Below are 22,486 nucleotides of genomic sequence, written 5' to 3' on the forward strand. Positions count from 1 at the left end.
CTATAGGAATAGAAGTGCGTTTGTTTAGAGTAGAAACCGCCCCCTCGACCTTGGGGACTGTATGCTATAAGTCCTTTCTGGGGTCGACTATAGGAACTAATTTCTTAAATATAGGGGGAGGACAAAAGGTATGCCGGGCCTTTCCCACTCCTTATTTACTATGTCCGCCACCCGCTTGGGTATAGGAAAAACATCGGGGGGCACCGGAACCTCTAGGAACTTGTCCATCTTACCTAATTTCTCTGGAATGACCAAATTGTCACAATCATCCAGAGTAGATAATACCTCCTTAAGTAGTGCGTGGAGATGTTGAAATTTAAATTTAAAAGTTACAATATCAGGTTCTGCTTGTTGAGAAATTTTCCCTGAATCTGAAATTTCTCCCTCAGACAAAACCTCCCTCCTGGCCCCTTCAGATAGGTGTGAGGGTATGTCAGAACAGATATCATCAGCGTCCTCTTGCTCTTCAGTGTTTAAAACAGAGCAATCACGCTTTCTCTGATAAGTAGGCATTTTGGAAAAAATGCATGCAATAGAATTATCCATTACAGCCATTAATAGTTGTATGGTAATAAGTATTGGCGCACTAGATGTACTAGGGGCCTCTTGTGTGGGCAAAACTGGTGTAGACACAGAAGGGGATGATGCAGTACCATGCTTACTCCCCTCATTAGAGGAATCATCTTGGGCAATATCATATCTATGGCATTATTATCCCTACTTTGTTTGGACATTATGACACAAATATATCACATATATTTAAATGGAGAGACACATTGGCTTTCATACATATAGAACATCGTTATCTTATGGTTCAGACATGTTAAACAGGCTTAAACTTGTCAACAAAGCACAAAAAACGTTTTACAATAAAACTGTTACTGTCCCTTTAAATTTCAAACTGAACACACTTTATTACTGAATATGTGAAAAAGTATGAAGGAATTGTTCAAATTTCACCAAAATTTCACCACAGTAACTTAAAGCCTTAAAAGTATTGCACACCAAATTTGAAAGCTTTAACCCTTAAAATAACGGAACCGGAGCCGTTTTTACATTTAACCCCTATACAGTCCCAGGTATCTGCTTTGCTGAGACCCAACCAAGCCCAGAGGGGAATACGATACCAAATGATGCCTTCTATAAGCTTTTTCAGTGGTTCTTAGCTCCTCACACATGCATCTGCATGCCATGCTTTCCAAAAACAACTGCGCATTAAAGGCGCGAAAATGAGGCTCTGTCTATGACTAGAAAAGGCCCCCAGTGAAAAAGGTGTCCAATACAGTGCCTGCCGTTTTTATTAAAACAATCCCCAAGATTTAACAACTATTAAAAGTAATAATCTGCCAAATATACTTAGTAAAGTAATCGTTTTAGCCCAGAAAAATGTCTACCAGTTTTTTAAGCCCTAATGAAGCCCTTTATTCTTTTACTTAAACTAAGAAAATGGCTTACCGGTTCCCATAGGGAAAATGACAGCTTCCAGCATTACCGAGTCTTGTTAGAAATGTGTCATACCTCAAGCAGCAAAAGTCTGCTCACTGTTTCCCCCAACTGAAGTTAATTCCTCTCAACAGTCCTGTGTGGAAACAGCCATCGATTTTAGTAACGGTTGCTAAAATCATTTTCCTCTTACAAACAGAAATCTTCATCTCTTTCCTGTTTCAGAGTAAATAGTACATACCAGCACTATTTTAAAATAACAAACTCTTGATTGAAGAATAAAAACTACATTTAAACACCAAAAAACTCTAAGCCATCTCCGTGGAGATGTTGCCTGTACAACGGCAAAGAGAATGACTGGGGAAGGCGGAGCCTAGGAGGGATCATGTGACCAGCTTTGCTGGGCTCTTTGCCATTTCCTGTTGGGGAAGAGAATATCCCACAAGTAAGGATGACGCCGTGGACCGGACACACCTATGTTGGAGAAATTCTAATCTGTCAGACGGCACAGGATATAATTGCTTAAAACGTTTAGAAGGAGTAAATGAATTACCCAATTTATCCCATTCTTTGGAAATTACTGCAGAAATAGCATTAGGAACAGGAAAAACTTCTGGAATAACCACAGGAGCTTTAAATACCTTATCCAAACGTTTAGAATTAGTATCAAGAGGACCAGAATCCTCTATTTCTAAAGCAATTAGTACTTCTTTAAGTAAAGAACGAATAAATTCCATTTTAAATAAATATGAAGATTTATCAGCATCAACCTCTGAGACAGAATCCTCTGAACCAGAAGAGTCATCAGAATCAGAATGATGATGTTCATTTAAAAATTCATCTGTAGGGAGAGAAGTTTTAAAAGATTTTTTACGTTTACTAGAAGGAGAAATAACAGACATAGCCTTCTTTATGGATTCAGAAACAAAATCTCTTATGTTATCAGGAACATTCTGCACCTTAGATGTTGAAGGGACTGCAACAGACAATGGTACTTTACTAAAGGAAATATTATCTGCATTAACAAGTTTGTCATGACAATCAATACAAACAACAGCCGGAGGAATAGCTACCAAAAATTTACAGCAGATACACTTAGCTTTGGTAGATCCAGCACTAGACAGCGATTTTCCTGTAGTATCTTCTGACTCAGATGCAACGTGAGACATCTTGCAATATGTAAGAGAAAAAACAACATATAAAGCAAAATTGAACAAATTCCTTAAATGACAGTTTCAGGAATGGGAAAGAATGCCAAAGAACAAGCTTCTAGCAACCAGAAGCAATAAAAAATGAGACTTAAATAATGTGGAGATAAAAGCGACGCCCATATTTTTTAGCGCCAAATCAGACGCCCACATTATTTGGCGCCAAAATGACGCCACATCCGGAACGCCGACATCTTTGGCGCAAAATAACGTCAAAAAAATGACGCAACTTCCGGCGACACGTATGACGCCGGAAACGGAAAAGAATTTTTTGCGCCAAAAAGTCCGCGCCAAGAATGACGCAATAAAATGAAGCATTTTCAGCCCCCGCGAGCCTAACAGCCCACAGGGAAAAAAGTGTCAAATTTTTGAAGGTAAGAAAAAAATAATTAATTCAAATGCATTATCCCAAATATGAAACTGACTGTCTGAAAAATAAGGAATGTTGAACATTCTGAGTCAAGGCAAATAAATGTTTGAATACATATATTTAGAACTTTATAACAAAGTGCCCAACCATAGCTTAGAGTGTCACAGAAAATAAGATTTACTTACCCCAGGACACTCATCTACATGTTTGTAGAAAGCCAAACCAGTACTGAAACGAGAATCAGCAGAGGTAATGGTATATATAAGAGTATATCGTCGATCTGAAAAGGGAGGTAAGAGATGAATCTCTACGACCGATAACAGAGAACCTATGAAATAGACCCCGTAGAAGGAGATCACTGCATTCAAATAGGCAATACTCTCTTCACATCCCTCTGACATTCACTGCACGCTGAGAGGAAAACCGGGCTCCAACTTGCTGCGGAGCGCATATCAACGTAGAATCTAGCACAAACTTACTTCACCACCTCCATCGGAGGCAAAGTTTGTAAAAACTGAATTGTTGGTGTGGTGAGGGGTGTATTTATAGGCATTTTGAGGTTTGGGAAACTTTGCCCCTCCTGGTAGGAATGTATATCCCATACGTCACTAGCTCATGGACTCTTGCTAATTACATGAAAGAAATGTAAGCAGGTTGGTAAAAACCAAGGAACTGCTACGGCATCCACCATCTCCGCCTGAGGATCCTTGGACATGTAAAGGTATCTGGGAAGCTTCTTGTTTAGACGAGAGACCATCAGATCTATTTCTGGAAGACCTCACATATGTACAAGATGAAAAAAACATCTGGATGGATAGCACTCCCCTGGATATAAAGTCTGATGGCTGAGATAATCCCCTTCCCAATTGTCTACACCTGGAATACGAATCGCAGAAATTAGACAAGAGTTGGATTCTGTCCAAGAAAGTATCCAAGATACTTCCTCCAAAACTGAAGGACTGCAAGTCCTTCCTTGATGATTGACATATGCCATTGTTGGGATATTGTCTGTTTAAAAACAAATATAAAAGTTGTCTCTTCAATGGAGGCCATGCCTGAAGAGCCCTGAAAATAGCATGGAGTTCTAAAATATTGATTGGTAACCTCGCCTCCTGAGGTTTCCAGACCCCTATAGTGCTGTCAGAGACTCTCAGACAGCCCCCCCCCACCTGAAAAACTTGCATCTGTTGAGAATACAGTCCAGGTAGGACGAACAAATGAGGCTCCCTGAACAATAAGGTGATATTTCAACTACCAAATCAGAGAGAAAAGAGTGTTGGGATTTAAGTATATCAGTTGTGATATCTGGGGGAAAAAAACTGGACCTGCAGTGCAACATGCAAAGCTATAGAGGCCTCAAACAAGAACGAGCAAAGAGGATCGCACCTGATGCTGCAGTCATGAGACCTAAAATTTCCATGCACATAACCACTGAAGGAAATAAAAGAGACTGAAGGTTTAGACAAACTAAAATTAACTTCATTTGTCTCTTAGTCTATCAGAGAAAGAATCAAACACTAAATCTTATCTGGAAACCTAAAAAGGGGACCCTTGTCTAAGGAATCAAGAAACTATCGTCAATTGATCCTCCAACCATGTCTTGAAGAAACCATACTAGTTGTTTCAATTGAGATTCTGCTAAATGAAAAGATTAAACCTAGTACCAAAATATCATCCAAATAAGGAAACACCACAATACCCTGCTCTCTGATTACAGATAGAAGGGCACAAAGAATCTTTGAAAGAATCTCTGAGCTGTCGCTTGCCCAAAAGGACGAGCGACAAATTGGTAATGCTCATCTAAAAAAGAGAATCTCAGAAAACAATAGTGGTCTGAATGAATTGGAATGTGAAAATAAGCGTCCTGTAAGTCTATTGTGGACATGAAGTGACCTTGCTGAACAGAAAGGCAGAATAGTCCCTATAGTCACCATCTTGAAAGTTGAGACTCTTACAAAACGATTTTAAAATTTCAGATCCAGAAATGGTCTGAACGAATTCTCTCTTTGGGGCAATGAATAGATTTGAATAGAAACCCAAACTCTGTTCCTGCAGAGGAACCAGAACCATCACCCCTAAAAACTCTCAATCTGAAACACATTTCTGAAAAACCTGAGCTTTTACAGGGTTTGTTGTAACATGGAAAAGAATCTTCCCATGGGTTTTTTTATTCTGAAACCTATTCGATACCCCTGAGAAAACAATATTCTGAATCCACTGATTTTGAACAGAAACTGTCCAAATGTGTTGAAATAAATTCAATCTGCCCCCCCACCCGTTGGAACTGGTTTTAAGGCTGCACTCTCATGCAGTCTTAGGGGCTGAAATTAGTTTAATTATAAGGCTTGGATTTATTCAAATTCGGAGAAAATCTCAAATTAGAGCCAGAAGCCTTAGGGGAATGAAAAAAAACAATTGGGAGCTTAAAAAAATACCCTTAGATTGCTTATCCTGGGGCAGAAAAGACTCTCTTTACCCAGTAATAGAGGAGATAATAAAATCCAACAGAAAACCTAAAAAATTACTACCCTAAAATAATAAGATAGTAATCTAAATTTAAACACCATATCAAAGACATAATTAATAAAATAAAAAACAATGGTGCAAACAAAGATGACACAAAGGCAGAGAAAAAAAACTTTTGGCGCCAAAGTTAAAAAGAAATGACATGACTCGAGTCACAACAAACGCAACCTCCGCTCCAAAAATATTTGCGCCAAGAATTACGCATTTTGCACCATCGCAAGCCTAAATTACCCACGAAAATTTGAAAAAACAAGTCCAAAGTTCAACTAGCTGAAACCCCAGATAAGAAAAAAATTACTAAGTTTCTCCCAAAAACATAATTACCATGCTGAAACTGTTAGACTGCAAAGGGAAATAAACATTGACCTGACTCATGGCAAATATATGTAATATATATTAAAACTTTATAATATATAGTGCCAAACATAGCTGAGAGTGTCATATATACTTACCTGAAGACACCCATCCACATATAGCAGACAGCCAAACCAGTACTGAAACATATCAGCAGAGGTAATGGTACAAGAGTATATAGCAGACAGCTACACCAGTACTGAAACGTATCAGCAGAGGTAATGATACAAGAGTATATAGCAGACAGCCAAACCAGTACTGAAACATATCAGCAGAGGTAATGGTACAAGAGTATATAGCAGACAGCTAAACCAGTACTGAAACGTATCAGCAGATGTAATGGTACAAGAGTATATAGCAGACAGCTAAACCAGTACTGAAACATATCAGCAGAGGTAATGGTACAAGAGTATATAGCAGACAGCTACACCAGTACTGAAACATATCAGCAGAGGTAATGGTACAAGAGTATATAGCAGACAGCTAAACCAGTACTGAAACGTATCAGCAGAGGTAATGGTACAAGAGTATATAGCAGACAGCTAAACCAGTACTGAAACATATCAGCAGAGCTAATGGTACAAGAGTATATAGCAGACAGCCAAACCAGTACTGAAACATATCAGCAGAGGTAATGGTACAAGATTATATAGCAGACAGCTAAACCAGTACTGAAACATATCAGCAGAGGTAATGGTACAAGAGTATATAGCAGACAGCTAAACCAGTACTGAAACATATCAGCAGAGGTAATGGTACAAGAGTATATAGCAGACAGCTAAACCAGTACTGAAACATATCAGCAGAGGTAATGGTACAAGAGTATATAGCAGACAGCTAAACCAGTACTGAAACGTATCAGCAGAGGTAATGGTACAAGAGTATATAGCAGACAGCTAAACCAGTACTGAAACATATCAGCAGAGGTAATGGTACAAGAGTATATAGCAGACAGCTAAACCAGTACTGAAACATATCAGCAGAGGTAATGGTACAAGAGTATATAGCAGACAGCTAAACCAGTACTGAAACGTATCAGCAGAGGTAATGGTACAAGAGTATATAGCAGACAGCTAAACCAGTACTGAAACATATCAGCACAGGTAATGAATGGTACAAGAGTATATAGCAGACAGCTAAACCACTACTGAAACATATCAGCAGAGGTAATGGTACAAGAGTATATAGCAGACAGCTAAACCAGTACTGAAACGTATCAGCAGAGGTAATGGTACAAGAGTATATAGCAGACAGCTAAACCAGTACTGAAACATATCAGCAGAGGTAATGGTACAAGAGTATATAGCAAACAGCTAAACCAGTACTGAAACATATCAGCAGAGGTAATGGTACAAGAGTATATAGCAGAGAGGTAATGGTACAAGAGTATATAGCAGACAACTAAACCAGTAGTGAAACATATCAGCAGAGGTAATGGTACAAGAGTATATAGCAGACAGCTAAACCAGTACTGAAACATATCAGCAGAGGTAATGGTACAAGAGTATATAGCAGACAGCTAAACCATTACTGAAACGTATCAGCAGAGGTAATGGTACAAGAGTATATAGCAGACAGCTAAACCAGTACTGAAACGTATCAGCAGAGGTAATGGTACAAGAGTATATAGCAGACAGCTAAACCAGTACTGAAACATTTCAGCAGAGGTAATGGTACAAAAGTATATAGCAGACAGCTAAACCAGTACTGAAACATATCAGCAGAGGTAATGGTACAAGAGTATATAGCAGACAGCTAAACCAGTACTGAAACATATCAGCAGAGGTAATGGTACAAGAGTATATAGCAGACAGCTAAACCAGTACTGAAACGTATCAGCAGAGGTAATGGTACAAGAGTATATAGCAGACAGCTAAACCACTACTGAAACATATCAGCAGAGGTAATGGTACAAGAGTATATAGCAGACAGCTAAACCAGTACTGAAACATATCAGCACAGGTAATGAATGGTACAAGAGTATATAGCTGACAGCTAAACCAGTACTAAAACATATCAGCAGAGGTAATGGTAGAGGAGTATATAGCAGACAGCTAAACCAGTACTGAAACATATCAGCAGAGGTAATGGTACAAGAGTATATAGCAGACAGCTAAACCAGTACTGAAACATATCAGCAGAGGTAATGGTAGAGGAGTATATAGCAGACAGCTAAACCAGTACTGAAACATATCAGCAGAGGTAATGGTACAAGAGTATATAGCAGACAGCTAAACCAGTACTGAAACACATCAGCAGAGGTAATGGTACAAGAGTATATAGCAGACAGCTAAACCAGTACTGAAACATATCAGCAGAGGTAATGGTACAAGAGTATATAGCAGACAGCTAAACCAGTACTGAAACGTATCAGCAGAGGTAATGGTACAAGAGTATATAGCAGACAGCCAAACAAGTACTGAAACATATCAGCAGAGGTAATGGTACAAGAGTATATAGCAGACAGCTAAACCAGTACTGAAACATATCAGCAGAGGTAATGGTAGAGGAGTATATAGCAGACAGCTAAACCAGTACTGAAACATATCAGCAGAGGTAATGGTACAAGAGTATATAGCAGACAGCTAAACCAGTACTGAAACATATCAGCAGAGGTAATGGTACAAGAGTATATAGCAGACAGCTAAACCAGTACTGAAACGTATCAGCAGAGGTAATGGTACAAGAGTATATAGCAGACAGCTAAACCAGTACTGAAACACATCAGCAGAGGTAATGGTAGAGGAGTATATAGCAGACAGCTAAACCAGTACTGAAACGTATCAGCAGAGGTAATGGTACAAGAGTATATAGCAGACAGCTAAACCATTACTGAAACATATCAGCAGAGGTAATGGTACAAGAGTATATAGCAGACAGCTAAACCAGTACTGAAACTCATCAGCAGAGGTAATGGTACAAGAGTATATAGCAGACAGCTAAACCAGTACTGAAACATATCAGCAGAGGTAATGGTACAAGAGTATATAGCAGAAAGCTAAACCAGTACTGAAACATATCAACAGAGGTAATGGTACAAGAGTATATAGCAGACAGCTAAACCACTACTGAAACATATCAGCAGAGGTAATGGTACAAGAGTATATAGCAGACAGCTAAACCAGTACTGAAACATATCAGCACAGGTAATGAATGGTACAAGAGTATATAGCTGACAGCTAAACCAGTACTAAAACATATCAGCAGAGGTAATGGTAGAGGAGTATATAGCAGACAGCTAAACCAGTACTGAAACATATCAGCAGAGGTAATGGTAGAGGAGTATATAGCAGACAGCTAAACCAGTACTGAAACATATCAGCAGAGGTAATGGTACAAGAGTATATAGCAGACAGCTAAACCAGTACTGAAACATATCAGCAGAGGTAACGGTACAAGAGTATATAGCAGACAGCTAAACCAGTACTGAAACGTATCAGCAGAGGTAATGGTACAAGAGTATATAGCAGACAGCCAAACAAGTACTGAAACATATCAGCAGAGGTAATGGTACAAGAGTATATAGCAGACAGCTAAACCAGTACTGAAACGTATCAGCAGAGGTAATGGTACAAGAGTATATAGCAGACAGCCAAACAAGTACTGAAACATATCAGCAGAGGTAATGGTACAAGAGTATATAGCAGACAGCTAAACCAGTACTGAAACGTATCAGCAGAGGTAATGGTACAAGAGTATATAGCAGACAGCCAAACCAGTACTGAAACATATCAGCAGAGGTAATGGTACAAGAGTATATAGCAGACAGCTAAACCAGTACTGAAACGTATCAGCAGAGGTAATGGTACAAGAGTATATAGCAGACAGCCAAACAAGTACTGAAACATATCAGCAGAGGTAATGGTACAAGAGTATATAGCAGACAGCTAAACCAGTACTGAAACATATCAGCAGAGGTAATGGTACAAGAGTATATAGCAGACAGCTAAACCAGTACTGAAACATATCAGCAGAGGTAATGGTACAAGAGTATATAGCAGACAGCTAAACCAGTACTGAAACATATCAGCAGAGGTAATGGTACAAGAGTATATAGCAGACAGCTAAACCAGTACTGAAACGTATCAGCAGAGGTAATGGTACAAGAGTATATAGCAGACAGCTAAACCAGTACTGAAACACATCAGCAGAGGTAATGGTAGAGGAGTATATAGCAGACAGCTAAACCAGTACTGAAACGTATCAGCAGAGGTAATGGTACAAGAGTATATAGCAGACAGCTAAACCATTACTGAAACATATCAGCAGAGGTAATGGTACAAGAGTATATAGCAGACAGCTAAACCAGTACTGAAACTCATCAGCAGAGGTAATGGTACAAGAGTATATAGCAGACAGCTAAACCAGTACTGAAACATATCAGCAGAGGTAATGGTACAAGAGTATATAGCAGACAGCTAAACCAGTACTGAAACATATCAGCAGAGGTAATGGTACAAGAGTATATAGCAGACAGCTAAACCAGTACTGAAACGTATCAGCAGAGGTAATGGTACAAGAGTATATAGCAGACAGCTAAACCATTACTGAAACATATCAGCAGAGGTAATGGTACAAGAGTATATAGCAGACAGCTAAACCAGTACTGAAACGTATCAGCAGAGGTAATGGTACAAGAGTATATAGCAGACAGCTAAACCAGTACTGAAACACATCAGCAGAGGTAATGGTAGAGGAGTATATAGCAGACAGCTAAACCAGTACTGAAACGTATCAGCAGAGGTAATGGTACAAGAGTATATAGCAGACAGCTAAACCATTACTGAAACATATCAGCAGAGGTAATGGTACAAGAGTATATAGCAGACAGCTAAACCATTACTGAAACATATCAGCAGAGGTAATGGTACAAGAGTATATAGCAGACAGCTAAACCAGTACTGAAACTCATCAGCAGAGGTAATGGTACAAGAGTATATAGCAGACAGCTAAACCAGTACTGAAACATATCAGCAGAGGTAATGGTACAAGAGTATATAGCAGACAGCTAAACCAGTACTGAAACTCATCAGCAGAGGTAATGGTACAAGAGTATATAGCAGACAGCTAAACCAGTACTGAAACTCATCAGCAGAGGTAATGGTACAAGAGTATATAGCAGACAGCTAAACCAGTACTGAAACATATCAGCAGAGGTAATGGTACAAGAGTATATAGCAGACAGCTAAACCAGTACTGAAACTCATCAGCAGAGGTAATGGTACAAGAGTATATAGCAGACAGCTAAACCATTACTGAAACATATCAGCAGAGGTAATGGTACAAGAGTATATAGCAGACAGCTAAACCAGTACTGAAACATATCAGCAGAGGTAATGGTACAAGAGTATATAGCAGACAGCTAAACCAGTACTGAAACTCATCAGCAGAGGTAATGGTACAAGAGTATATAGCAGACAGCTAAATCAGCAGAGGTAATGGTAGAGGAGTATATAGCAGACAGCTAAACCAGTACTGAAACATATCAGCAGAGGTAATGGTACAAGAGTATATAGCAGACAGCTAAACCAGTACTGAAACATATCAGCAGAGGTAATGGTACAAGAGTATATAGCAGACAGCTAAACCAGTACTGAAACGTATCAGCAGAGGTAATGGTACAAGAGTATATAGCAGACAGCTAAACCAGTACTGAAACATATCAGCAGAGGTAATGGTACAAGAGTATATAGCAGACAGCTAAACCAGTACTGAAACGTATCAGCAGAGGTAATGGTACAAGAGTATATAGCAGACAGCTAAACCAGTACTGAAACATATCAGCAGAGGTAATGGTACAAGAGTATACAGCAGACAGCTAAACCAGTACTGAAACATATCAGCAGAGGTAATGGTACAAGAGTATATAGCAGACAGCTAAACCAGTACTGAAACATATCAGCAGAGGTAATGGTAGAGGAGTATATAGCAGACAGCTAAATCAGTACTGAAACATATCAGCAGAGGTAATGGTACAAGAGTATATAGCAGACAGCTAAATCAGCAGAGGTAATGATACAAGAGTATATAGCAGACCGCTAAATCAGCAGAGGTAATGGTAGAGGAGTATATAGCAGACAGCTAAATCAGCAGAGGTAATGGTAGAGGAGTATATAGCAGACAGCTAAATCAGCAGAGGTAATGATACAAGAGTATATAGCAGACAGCTAAACTAGTAATGAAACATATCAGCAGAGGTAATGGTACAAGAGTATATAGCAGACAGCTAAACCAGTGCTGAAACATATCAGCAGAGGTAATGGTACAAGAGTATATAGCAGACAGCTAAACCAGTACTGAAACATATCAGCAGAGGTAATGGTAGAGGAGTATATAGCAGACAGCTAAAGCAGTACTGAAACATATCAGCAGAGGTAATGGTACAAGAGTATATAGCAGACAGCTAAACCAGTACTGAAACATATCAGCAGAGGTAATGGTACAAGAGTATATAGCAGACCGCTAAATCAGCAGAGGTAATGGTAGAGGAGTATATAGCAGACCGCTAAATCAGCAGAGGTAATGGTAGAGGAGTATATAGCAGACAGCTAAATCAGCAGAGGTAATGGTACAAGAGTATATAGCAGACCGCTAAATCAGCAGAGGTAATGGTAGAGGAGTATATAGCAGACCGCTAAATCAGCAGAGGTAATGGTAGAGGAGTATATAGCAGACAGCTAAATCAGCACAGGTAATGGTAGAGGAGTATAATGTTGATCTGTAAAGGGAGGAAGCAGATGAATCCCTGCGACCGATTTACAGAGAGCCTTAGAATAGATTTCCCATAGGTGACAACATAGCAGCATCGTCAGACAATACTCCCCTCACATCCCTCAGACAAACACTGTACTGTGAGAGGAATTGGGTTTCAAAATGCTTAGAAGCGCCTTTCACAGAAGAAAATCAAGCACAACTTGCTTCACCACCTCCAACGAAGGCAAAGTTTGTAAAAACTAAGGTATGAGTGTGGTGAGGGGGGTATTTATAGGCATTTTGAGGTTTGGGAAACTGTGCCCCCTCCTGGTAGGAATGTATATCCCATACGTCACTAGCTCATGGACTCTTGCCACTTACATGAAAGAAACATCTTTCTTAACAGAGTTTCTATATTCTTATACATGGGCTCTTTAAAAGACAAACTATCCTCAAGCGGGATAGTAGTGCGTTTAGCAAGCATGGAGATGGCACCATCCACCTTGGGGATGGAACCCCACAACTCCAATTGAGAGTCCGGGACCAGGAACAATTTTTTAAAGGAAGAAGGGGAAAATGAAGAACCAATTCTTTCCCATTCATTCTTAATAATGTTCGCCATCTTTACGGGAACCGGGAAAGTTTGTGGTACAACCCTGTTCTCGTAGACCTTATCTTATTTAGGAATCAAAGGTTCCTCAGGCAATTTTAGCACTGGAACCTCTAACGTAGCCAAAACTTCCTTCAGCAGAAAGCATAAATGCTCAATCCTAAATCTAAAGTCTGGTTCGTCCGCAGCTGGAGGCTTAGAGGCAGCAGATTCCGACCCAGAAAGAGCACCCCTTCTGAAGTATCAGAGGCGCCTTTATCATCGGATAATCTTGTATTATATAAATCCAATAAACTAGTAGATGACCCCTGGGATGGATAGCAATATTTGACCTTTCGCTTGTGCTTAGAAGGGCGAGGTAAAGCACTAAAGGCAGCAGACACTGCCGTTTGTAACTGCTCAGTAAAGTCTGGCGGTAAAAGTCCCCCTCCAGATAGAGGATTAGGAGTGCTACGGGAAGCTGCATGTGTATTAGATCACTGTAGGGTGCGCACCTCACGGGACGGAGACTCCTCAGAGGTGGACGGCTCAGTGGTATCAAACATATTAACCTTCTTTGACATGATTACTTTATCAAGGTATGTGGAGCATAGTTGAGCGGGCAGGTATACCGCGGCCTCCTCACAATATAGACAGGTATTAGACTTAGGTAAAAAGGGAGTATCCTCTAACGCATCAGAACCCTCCATCGCTCGCGCTTACAAAGCAGACTATAGAATAATAAGAAAAAATGGCACCTTTATACCCCCAATGGCTGGGGCACTCAACACCTCCTATGACCCAGGCCAAACAGAGAAACCACTTCTTCTCTGGTAACCCGCACGGTCAGGAAAAAGAAAATAAGTGTGACCACACCCGGTCATGTGGTGTGCAATGCAGGACCGCCCCGCTATAATAGTAAAAAAAAAGTGCCAAGCCTTTCAGCCTGTGCAGTTCCCAAAACGAAAGTAAAAAAACCCTGTACGTTCCAACATCTGTCTGAGCCTCATCTCACACATGTTGCAGCATAAGCAAATAAACTTACGTGATTAATCCCCACTGTTCAATAATCCCCCTCCGGAGATATTAACCCTTGATTCCATACAGATAAAAGGAGCCACACTGTGACCCTGTCTTCTGCGTTATCATATGTGTAAAAAAAAAAAAAATTAAACCATCTTACCGGAATCTATGCCGTGGAACAGAAACACAGCCTCTCAAGTTTAACAGTCTTGCAGCATCGCTCCTGACATGGACTTGAGTGATGAAAGCAGGCAGTGAAACTCGTCAACACCGATTGCTTAGGAGCTGTTAATACGAGTCTGGATGCGTTCGCAGAAAGACTCTGCCTGCATTTCCAGACTCTAACTTTCGTCAATGCTCTCACTGAGAGGCTGACAAGACTACTTAAAACTCCAGTCCCGTTTCGAAGGGCAGATACCCTTCATAAGGAACTACTCTGAATCTTCTGACACTTCTCTGCCAACCTCCTGTGACGAAAGGCAAAAAATGACTGGGAGATAAGGGAAGTAGGGGGAGTATTAAAGCCTTTGGCTGGGGTGTCTTTGCCTCCTCCTGGTGGCCTGGTTCAGTATTTCCCAACAGTAAGGAATGATGCCGTGGACTCTCCTCATATTAAGAAGGACATTAAATGCTTGTCCCCACTGTACAGCCATACACAACCTGCCCCAATATAAACTTGCCACACTCAAAGTTTAACATAAGAGCCATATAGGGAAAAAACTTCCCCAATAAAGAGAAGATTTAACCCTCAGCCTCCACATACACAAGTGCCTGCCCACTGCCTCAGCAATTCTATATATAAAGAATCATCTTTCTGTCCCAATATTCTGCAGAGTTAACTCTTACCTGTAGTCTAGCTGTCCAGGCGTGGAAGGACACATTTCTGTGACTAGGGCAGCAAATATGTTAGGAAAACAGTAAGGACCACCTCACCACTTCCTAACTGCTTAAAACCCACCACTACTCAAGAGATTGACGCAGACACAGCTAGACCCAAATCCTTGTTAGCTAGGGCAGTAGGCTGAAGAGGATGGGCACCTGGATTGTTGGCTAGGGCAGTAGGCTGAAGAGGGTGGGCACCTGCATTGTTTGCTAGGGCAGTAGGCTGAAGAGGGTGGGCACCTGGTTTGCTAGGGCAGTAGGCTGAAGAGGGTGGGCACTTGGATTGTTTGGTAGGGCAGTAGGCTGAAGAGAGTGGGCACCTGGATTGTTTGCTAGGGCAGAAGGCTGAAGAGGGTGGGCACCTGCATTGTTTGCTAGGGCAGAAGACTGAAGAGGGTGGGCACCCGGGTACAAATGTAACAAACACATCTATTAGTCCTCATTTACCTCTGTCAGGGATCTCCCAGCTCCCTCTGACCCACGGCTCCTCTCCATTCTGGATCCTTGAAATCAATATGGGAACACCTGTAACAGAAACATAGTAATTACTGCTGCGATAGGGTTTGCGCTATACAAATTAATATTATTAACCTGACCTCTCTCACAGGCGGGAGAAAAGAAAGAAAGAAAGAACGAACAAGAGAGCGGGCGAGCGAGCGGGCAAGCGAGAGAGTGGGCGAGCGAGAGAGCGGGCGGGCGAGCGAGAGAGCGGGCGAGCGAGAGAGCGGGAGAGAGAGCGAGAGAGCGAGCGGGCGGGCGAGAGGGCGAGCGAGAGACATAGAGAGAGGGCGAGCGAGAGAGAGAGCGGGCGAGCGAGAGAGCAGGCGAGCGAGAGAGAGAGCAGGCGAGCGAGAGAGCGGGCGAGAGACATAGAGAGCGGGCGAGCGAGAGAGCGGGCGAGCGAGCGAGAGAGACAGAGAGAGAGCGAGCGAGAGAGACAGAGCGGGCGAGAGAGAGAGAGCGAGAGAGAGCGGACGGGCGAAAGAGGGGTCGAGAGAGAGAGCGGGCGGGCGAGAGAGAGAGAGCGAGCGGGCGAGCGAGCGGGCGAGCGAGAAACATAGAGAGAGGGCGAGCGAGAGAGAGGGCGGGCGAGAGAGAGCGGGCGGGCGAGAGAAAGCGGGCGAGAGAGAGAGCGGGCGGGCGAGAGAGAGGGGGCGAGAGAGAGCGGGCGGGCGAGAGAGAGAGCGGGCGAGAGAGAGAGCGGGCGAGAGAGAGAGCGGGCGAGAGAGAGAGCGGGCGAGAGAGAGAGCGGGCGAGAGAGAGAGCGGGCGAGAGAGAGAGAGAGAGCGGGCGAGAGAGAGAGCGGGCGAGAGAGAGAGAGCGGGCGAGAGAGAGAGCGGGCGAGAGAGAGAGAGAGAGCGGGCGAGAGAGAGAGAGAGAGAGAGGGCGAGAGAGGGCGAGAGAGAGCGGGAGGGCGAGAGAGAGCGGGGGGGCGAGAGAGAGCGGGAGAGCGGGCGAGTGAGAGCGGGCGACAGAGAGCGGGCGGGCGACAGAGCGGGCGACAGAGAGCGGGCGGGCGACAGAGCGGGCGGGCGACAGAGAGCGGGCGACAGAGAGCGGGCGGGCGACAGAGAGCGGGCGGGCGACAGAGAGCGGGCGGGCGACAGAGAGCGGGCGGGCGACAGAGAGCGGGCGGGCGACAGAGAGCGGGCGGGCAACAGAGAGCGGGCGGGCAACAGAGAGCGGGCGGGCGAGAGCGGGCAGGCGACAGAGAGAGGGCGGGCGAGAGCGAGCGAGAGCGGGCGAGAGAGAGCGGGCGAGCGAGAGCGGACGGGCGAAAGAGAGGGGGCGAGAGAGAGCAGGCGAGAGAGAGAGCGAGCGGGCGAGAGAGAGCGGGCAGGCGAGAGAGAGAGAGCGGGAGGGCGAGAGAGAGAGCGGGAGGGCGAGAGAGAGAGAGCGGGAGGGCGAGAGAGCGGGAGGGCGAAAGAGCGGGCGGGCGAGAGAGAGAGAGAGAGAGCAGGCGGGCGGGCGAGCGAGAACAGGCGGGCGGGCGAGAGAGAGAGCGGGCGAGAGAGAGAGCGCGGACGGGCGAGAGAGAGAGAGAGCGGGCGAGAGAGAGAGCGGGCGAGAGAGAGAGCGGGCGAGAGAGAGAGCGGGCGAGAGAGAGAGCGGGCGAGAGAGAGAGCGGGCGAGAGAGAGAGAGAGAGAGCGGGCGGGCGAGAGAGAGGGCGGGCGAGAGAGCGGGCGAGAGAGAGAGCAGGAGGGCAAGAGAGCGGGAGGGCGAGAGAGCGGGAGGGCAAGAGAGCGGGAGGGCGAGAGAGCGGGAGGGCGAGAGAGAGCGTGCAAGAGAGAGAGCGAGCAGGCGAGAGAGAGAGCGGGCGGGCGAGAGAGAGCGGCGGGCGAGAGAGAGAGCGGGCGAGAGAGAGAGAGAGCGGGCGGGAGAGCGGGCGGGCGAGAGAGCGGGCGGGCGAGAGAGAGAGCGGGCGAGAGAGAGCGGGCGAGAGAGAGAGAGAGGGCGGGCGAGAGAGAGAGAGAGGGCGGGCGAGAGAGAGAGCGAGCGGGCGAGAGAGAGAGCGAGCGGGAGAGAGCGGCGGGCGAGAGAGAGAGCGGGCGAGAGAGAGAGAGAGCGGGCGGGCGAGAGAGCGGGCGGGCGAGAGAGAGAGCGGGCGGGCGAGAGAGCAGGCGGGCGAGAGAGCGGGCGGGCGAGAGAGAGAGCGGGCGAGAGAGAGCGGGCGAGAGAGAGAGAGAGGGCGGGCAAGAGAGAGCGGGCGAGAGAGAGCGGGAGGGCGAGAGAGAGAGAGCGGGAGGGCGAGAGAGAGAGAGCGGGAGGGCGAGAGAGAGAGAGCGGGAGGGCGAGAGAGAGAGCGGGAGGGCGAGAGAGAGAGCGGGAGGGCGAGAGAGAGAGCGGGAGGGCGAGAGAGAGAGAGAGCGGGAGGGCGAGAGAGAGAGAGAGAGAGCGGGAGGGCGAGAGAGAGAGAGCGGGAGAGAGAGCGGGAGGGCAAGAGAGAGAGAGCGGGAGGGCAAGAGAGAGAGAGCGGGAGGGCAAGAGAGAGAGAGCGGGAGGGCAAGAGAGAGAGAGCGGGAGGGCAAGAGAGAGAGCGGGAGGGCAAGAGAGAGAGCGGGAGGGCAAGAGAGAGAGCGGGAGGGAGAGAGAGAGAGCGGGAGGGAGAGAGAGAGAGCGGGAGGGAGAGAGAGAGAGCGGGAGGGCGAGAGAGAGAGCGGGAGGGCGAGAGAGAGAGCGGGAGGGCGAGAGAGAGCGAGAGAGCAGGAGGGCGAGAGAGAGAGCGGGCAAGAGAGAGAGCGGGCGAGAGAGAGCGGGCGACAGAGAGGGCGAGAGACAGAGAGGGCGAGAGACAGAGAGGGCGAGAGAGAGGGCGAGAGAGAGCGAGCGGGAGGGCGAGAGAGAGAGCGGGAGGGCGAGAGAGAGAGAGCGGGAGGGCGAGAGAGAGAGAGAGCGGGAGGGCGAGAGAGAGAGAGAGCGGGAGGGCGAGAGAGAGAGCGGGAGAGAGAGAGCGGGAGAGAGCGAGCGGGAGAGAGCGAGCGGGCGGGCGAGAGAGAGAGCGGGAGGGCGAGAGAGAGAGCGGGAGGGCGAGAGAGAGAGCGGGAGGGCGAGAGAGAGAGAGCGGGAGGGCGAGAGAGAGAGAGCGGGAGGGCGAGAGAGAGAGAGCGGGAGGGCGAGAGAGAGAGAGCGGGAGGGCGAGAGAGAGAGAGCGGGAGGGCGAGAGAGAGAGAGCGGGAGGGCGAGAGAGAGAGAGCGGGAGGGCGAGAGAGAGAGAGCGGGAGGGCGAGAGAGAGAGCGGGAGGGCGAGAGAGAGAGAGCGGGAGGGCGAGAGAGAGAGAGCGGGAGGGCGAGAGAGAGAGAGAGAGCGGGAGGGCGAGAGAGAGAGCGGGAGAGAGCGAGCGGGAGAGAGCGAGCGGGCGAGAGAGAGAGAGCGGGCGAGAGAGAGCAGGCGAGAGAGAGCGGGCGAGAGAGGGCGGACGAGAGAGAGGGCGGACGAGAGAGAGGGCGGACGAGAGAGAGGGCGGGCGAGAGAGAGGGCGGGCGAGAGAGAGAGCGGGCGAGAGAGAGAGCGGGCGGGCGAGAGAGCGGGCGGGCGAGAGAGCGAGAGAGCGGGAGGGCGAGAGAGAGAGAGAGCGGGAGGGCGAGAGAGAGAGAGAGCGGGAGGGCGAGAGAGAGAGCGCGGGAGGGCGAGAGAGAGAGCGAGCAGGCGAGAGAGAGAGCGGGCGGGCGAGAGAGAGCGGCGGGCGAGAGATAGCGGGCGAGAGATAGCGGGCGAGAGAGAGAGCGGGCGAGAGAGAGAAAGGGCGAGAGACAGAGCGGGCGGGCGAGAGAGAGAGCGGGCGGGCGAGAGAGAGCGGGAGGGCGAGAGAGAGAGCGGGAGGGCGAGAGAGAGAGAGCGGGAGGGCGAGAGAGAGAGAGCGGGAGGGCGAGAGAGAGAGAGCGGGAGGGCGAGAGAGAGAGCGGGAGAGAGCGAGCGGGTGAGAGAGAGAGGGCGAGAGAGAGAGGGCGAGAGAGAGCGGGCGAGAGAGAGCGGGCGAGAGAGAGAGCGGGCGAGAGAGAGAGCGGGAGGGCGAGAGAGAGCGGGAGGGCGAGAGAGAGCGAGAGAGCAGGAGGGCGAGAGAGAGAGCAGGAGGGCGAGAGAGAGAGCGGGCAAGAGAGAGAGAGCGGGCGAGAGAGAGCGGGCGACAGAGAGGGCGAGAGACAGAGAGGGCGAGAGACAGAGAGGGCGAGAGACAGAGAGGGCGAGAGACAGAGAGGGCGAGAGACAGAGAGGGCGAGAGACAGAGAGGGCGAGAGACAGAGAGGGCGAGAGACAGAGAGGGCGAGAGACAGAGAGGGCGAGAGAGAGGGCGAGAGAGAGGGCGAGAGAGAGGGCGAGAGAGAGAGAGCGGGAGGGCGAGAGAGAGAGAGCGGGAGGGCGAGAGAGAGAGAGCGGGAGGGCGAGAGAGAGAGAGAGCGGGAGGGCGAGAGAGAGAGCGGGAGAGAGCGAGCGGGAGAGAGCGAGCGGGCGAGAGAGAGAGAGCGGGCGAGAGAGAGAGAGCGGGCGAGAGAGAGCAGGCGAGAGAGAGCGGGCGAGAGAGAGAGAGCGGGCGAGAGAGAGCAGGCGAGAGAGAGCGGGCGAGAGAGAGGGCGGACGAGAGAGAGGGCGGACGAGAGAGAGGGCGGGAGGGCGAGAGAGCGGGCGAGAGAGAGCGGACGAGAGAGAGCGGGTGAGAGAGAGCGAGAGCGGACGAGAGAGAGAGCGGGCGAGAGAGAGAGCGGACGAGAGAGAGAGCGGACGAGAGAGAGAGCGGACGAGAGAGAGAGAGCGGGCGAGAGAGAGAGAGCGGGCGAGAGAGAGAGAGCGGGCGAGAGAGAGAGAGCGGGCGAGAGAGCGGGCGAGAGAAAGAGGGCGAGAGAAAGAGGGCGAGAGAGAGAGAGCGGGAGGGCGAGAGAGAGAGAGCGGGAGGGCGAGAGAGAGAGCGGGAGGGCGAGAGAGAGAGCGGGAGGGCGAGAGAGAGAGCGGGAGGGCGAGAGAGCGGGAGGGCGAGAGAGAGAGCGGGAGGGCGAGAGAGAGAGCGGGAGGGCGAGAGAGAGAGCGGGAGGGCGAGAGAGAGCAGGCAAGAGAGAGCAGGCGAGAGAGAGAGCGGACGAGAGAGAGAGAGAGCGGACGAGAGAGAGAGAGCGGGCGAGAGAGAGAGCGGGCGAGAGAGAGAGAGCGGGCGAGAGAGAGAGCGGGCGAGAGAGAGCGGGAGGGCGAGAGAGAGAGAGCGGGAGGGCGAGAGAGAGAGAGCGGGAGGGCGAGAGAGCGGGAGAGAGAGCGGGAGGGCGAGAGAGAGAGAGAGCGGGAGGGCGAGAGAGAGAGCGGGAGGGCGAGAGAGAGAGCGGGAGGGCGAGAGAGAGAGCGCGGGAGGGCGAGAGAGAGAGAGCGGGAGAGAGAGCGGGAGGGCAAGAGAGAGAGAGCGGGAGGGCAAGAGAGAGAGAGCGGGAGGGCAAGAGAGAGAGAGAGCGGGAGGGCAAGAGAGAGAGAGAGCGGGAGGGCAAGAGAGAGAGAGAGCGGGAGGGCAAGAGAGAGAGCGGGAAGGAGAGAGAGCGGGAGGGAGAGAGAGCGGGAGGGAGAGAGAGCGGGAGGGAGAGAGAGCGGGAGGGCGAGAGAGAGAGCGGGAGGGCGAGAGAGAGCGGGAGGGCGAGAGAGAGAGCGGGAGGGCGAGAGAGAGAGCGGGAGGGCGAGAGAGAGCGGGAGGGCGAGAGAGAGAGCGGGAGGGCGAGAGAGAGCGGGAGGGCGAGAGAGAGCGAGAGAGCAGGTGGGCGAGAGAGAGAGCGGGCAAGAGAGAGAGAGCGGGCGAGAGAGAGCGGGCGACAGAGAGGGCGAGAGACAGAGAGGGCGAGAGACAGAGAGGGCGAGAGACAGAGAGGGCGAGAGACAGAGAGGGCGAGAGACAGAGAGGGCGAGAGAGAGGGCGAGAGAGAGGGGCGAGAGAGAGGGCGAGAGAGAGGGCGAGAGAGAGAGAGAGCGGGAGGGCGAGAGAGAGAGCGGGAGGGCGAGAGAGAGAGAGCGGGAGGGCGAGAGAGAGAGAGCGGGAGGGCGAGAGAGAGAGAGAGCGGGAGGGCGAGAGAGAGAGCGGGAGAGAGCGAGCGGGAGAGAGCGAGCGGGCGAGAGAGAGAGAGCGGGCGAGAGAGAGCAGGCGAGAGAGAGCGGGCGAGAGAGAGGGCGGACGAGAGAGAGGGCGGACGAGAGAGAGGGCGGGAGGGCGAGAGAGCGGGCGAGAGAGAGCGGACGAGAGAGAGCGGGTGAGAGAGAGCGAGAGCGGACGAGAGAGAGAGCGGACGAGAGAGAGAGCGGACGAGAGAGAGAGCGGACGAGAGAGAGAGCGGACGAGAGAGAGAGAGCGGACGAGAGAGAGAGAGCGGACGAGAGAGAGAGAGCGGGCGAGAGAGAGAGCGGGCGGGAGAGAGAGAGAGCGGGCGGGCGAGAGAGAGCGGGCGGGCGAGAGAGAGAGCGGGAGGGCGAGAGAGAGAGCGGGAGGGCGAGAGAGAGAGCGGGAGGGCGAGAGAGAGAGCGGGAGGGCGAGAGAGAGAGCGGGAGGGCGAGAGAGAAAGAGCGGGAGGGCGAGAGAGAGCGGGAGGGCGAGAGAGAGAGCGGGAGAGAGCGAGCGGGTGAGAGAGAGCGGGTGAGAGAGAGAGCGGGCGAGAGAGCGGACGAGAGAGAGGGCGGACGAGAGAGAGGGCGGACGAGAGAGAGCGGACGAGAGAGAGAGAGAGCGGGCGAGAGAGAGAGCGGGCGAGAGAGAGAGCGGGCGAGAGAGAGAGCGGGCGAGAGAGAGAGCGGGCGAGAGAGAGAGCGGGCGAGAGAGAGAGCGGGCGAGAGAGAGAGCGGGCGAGAGAGAGAGCGGGCGAGAGAGAGAGAGCGGGCGAGAGAGAGAGAGCGGGCGAGAGAGAGAGAGCGGGCGAGAGAGCGGGCGAGAGAGAGAGCGGGC

The 22,486-nt window shown here is 49.0% G+C and overlaps 1 protein-coding gene across 1 annotated transcript in view; it reads right to left on the reverse strand.

The window, feature by feature from the left end:
• The window catches only part of LOC128659676 (uncharacterized), a 158,260-nt gene that overhangs the window by 56,102 nt on the left and 79,672 nt on the right, over positions 1-22,486 (reverse strand). The window contains exon 4 of the mRNA XM_053713250.1: positions 15,536-15,613. Within this exon, the coding sequence (XP_053569225.1) occupies positions 15,536-15,613 (78 nt within the window). The remainder of the gene's footprint in view (positions 1-15,535; positions 15,614-22,486) is intronic.

This window comes from Bombina bombina, chromosome 5 (assembly GCF_027579735.1).
Source record: "Bombina bombina isolate aBomBom1 chromosome 5, aBomBom1.pri, whole genome shotgun sequence".
Classification (NCBI taxonomy): domain Eukaryota; kingdom Metazoa; phylum Chordata; class Amphibia; order Anura; family Bombinatoridae; genus Bombina; species Bombina bombina.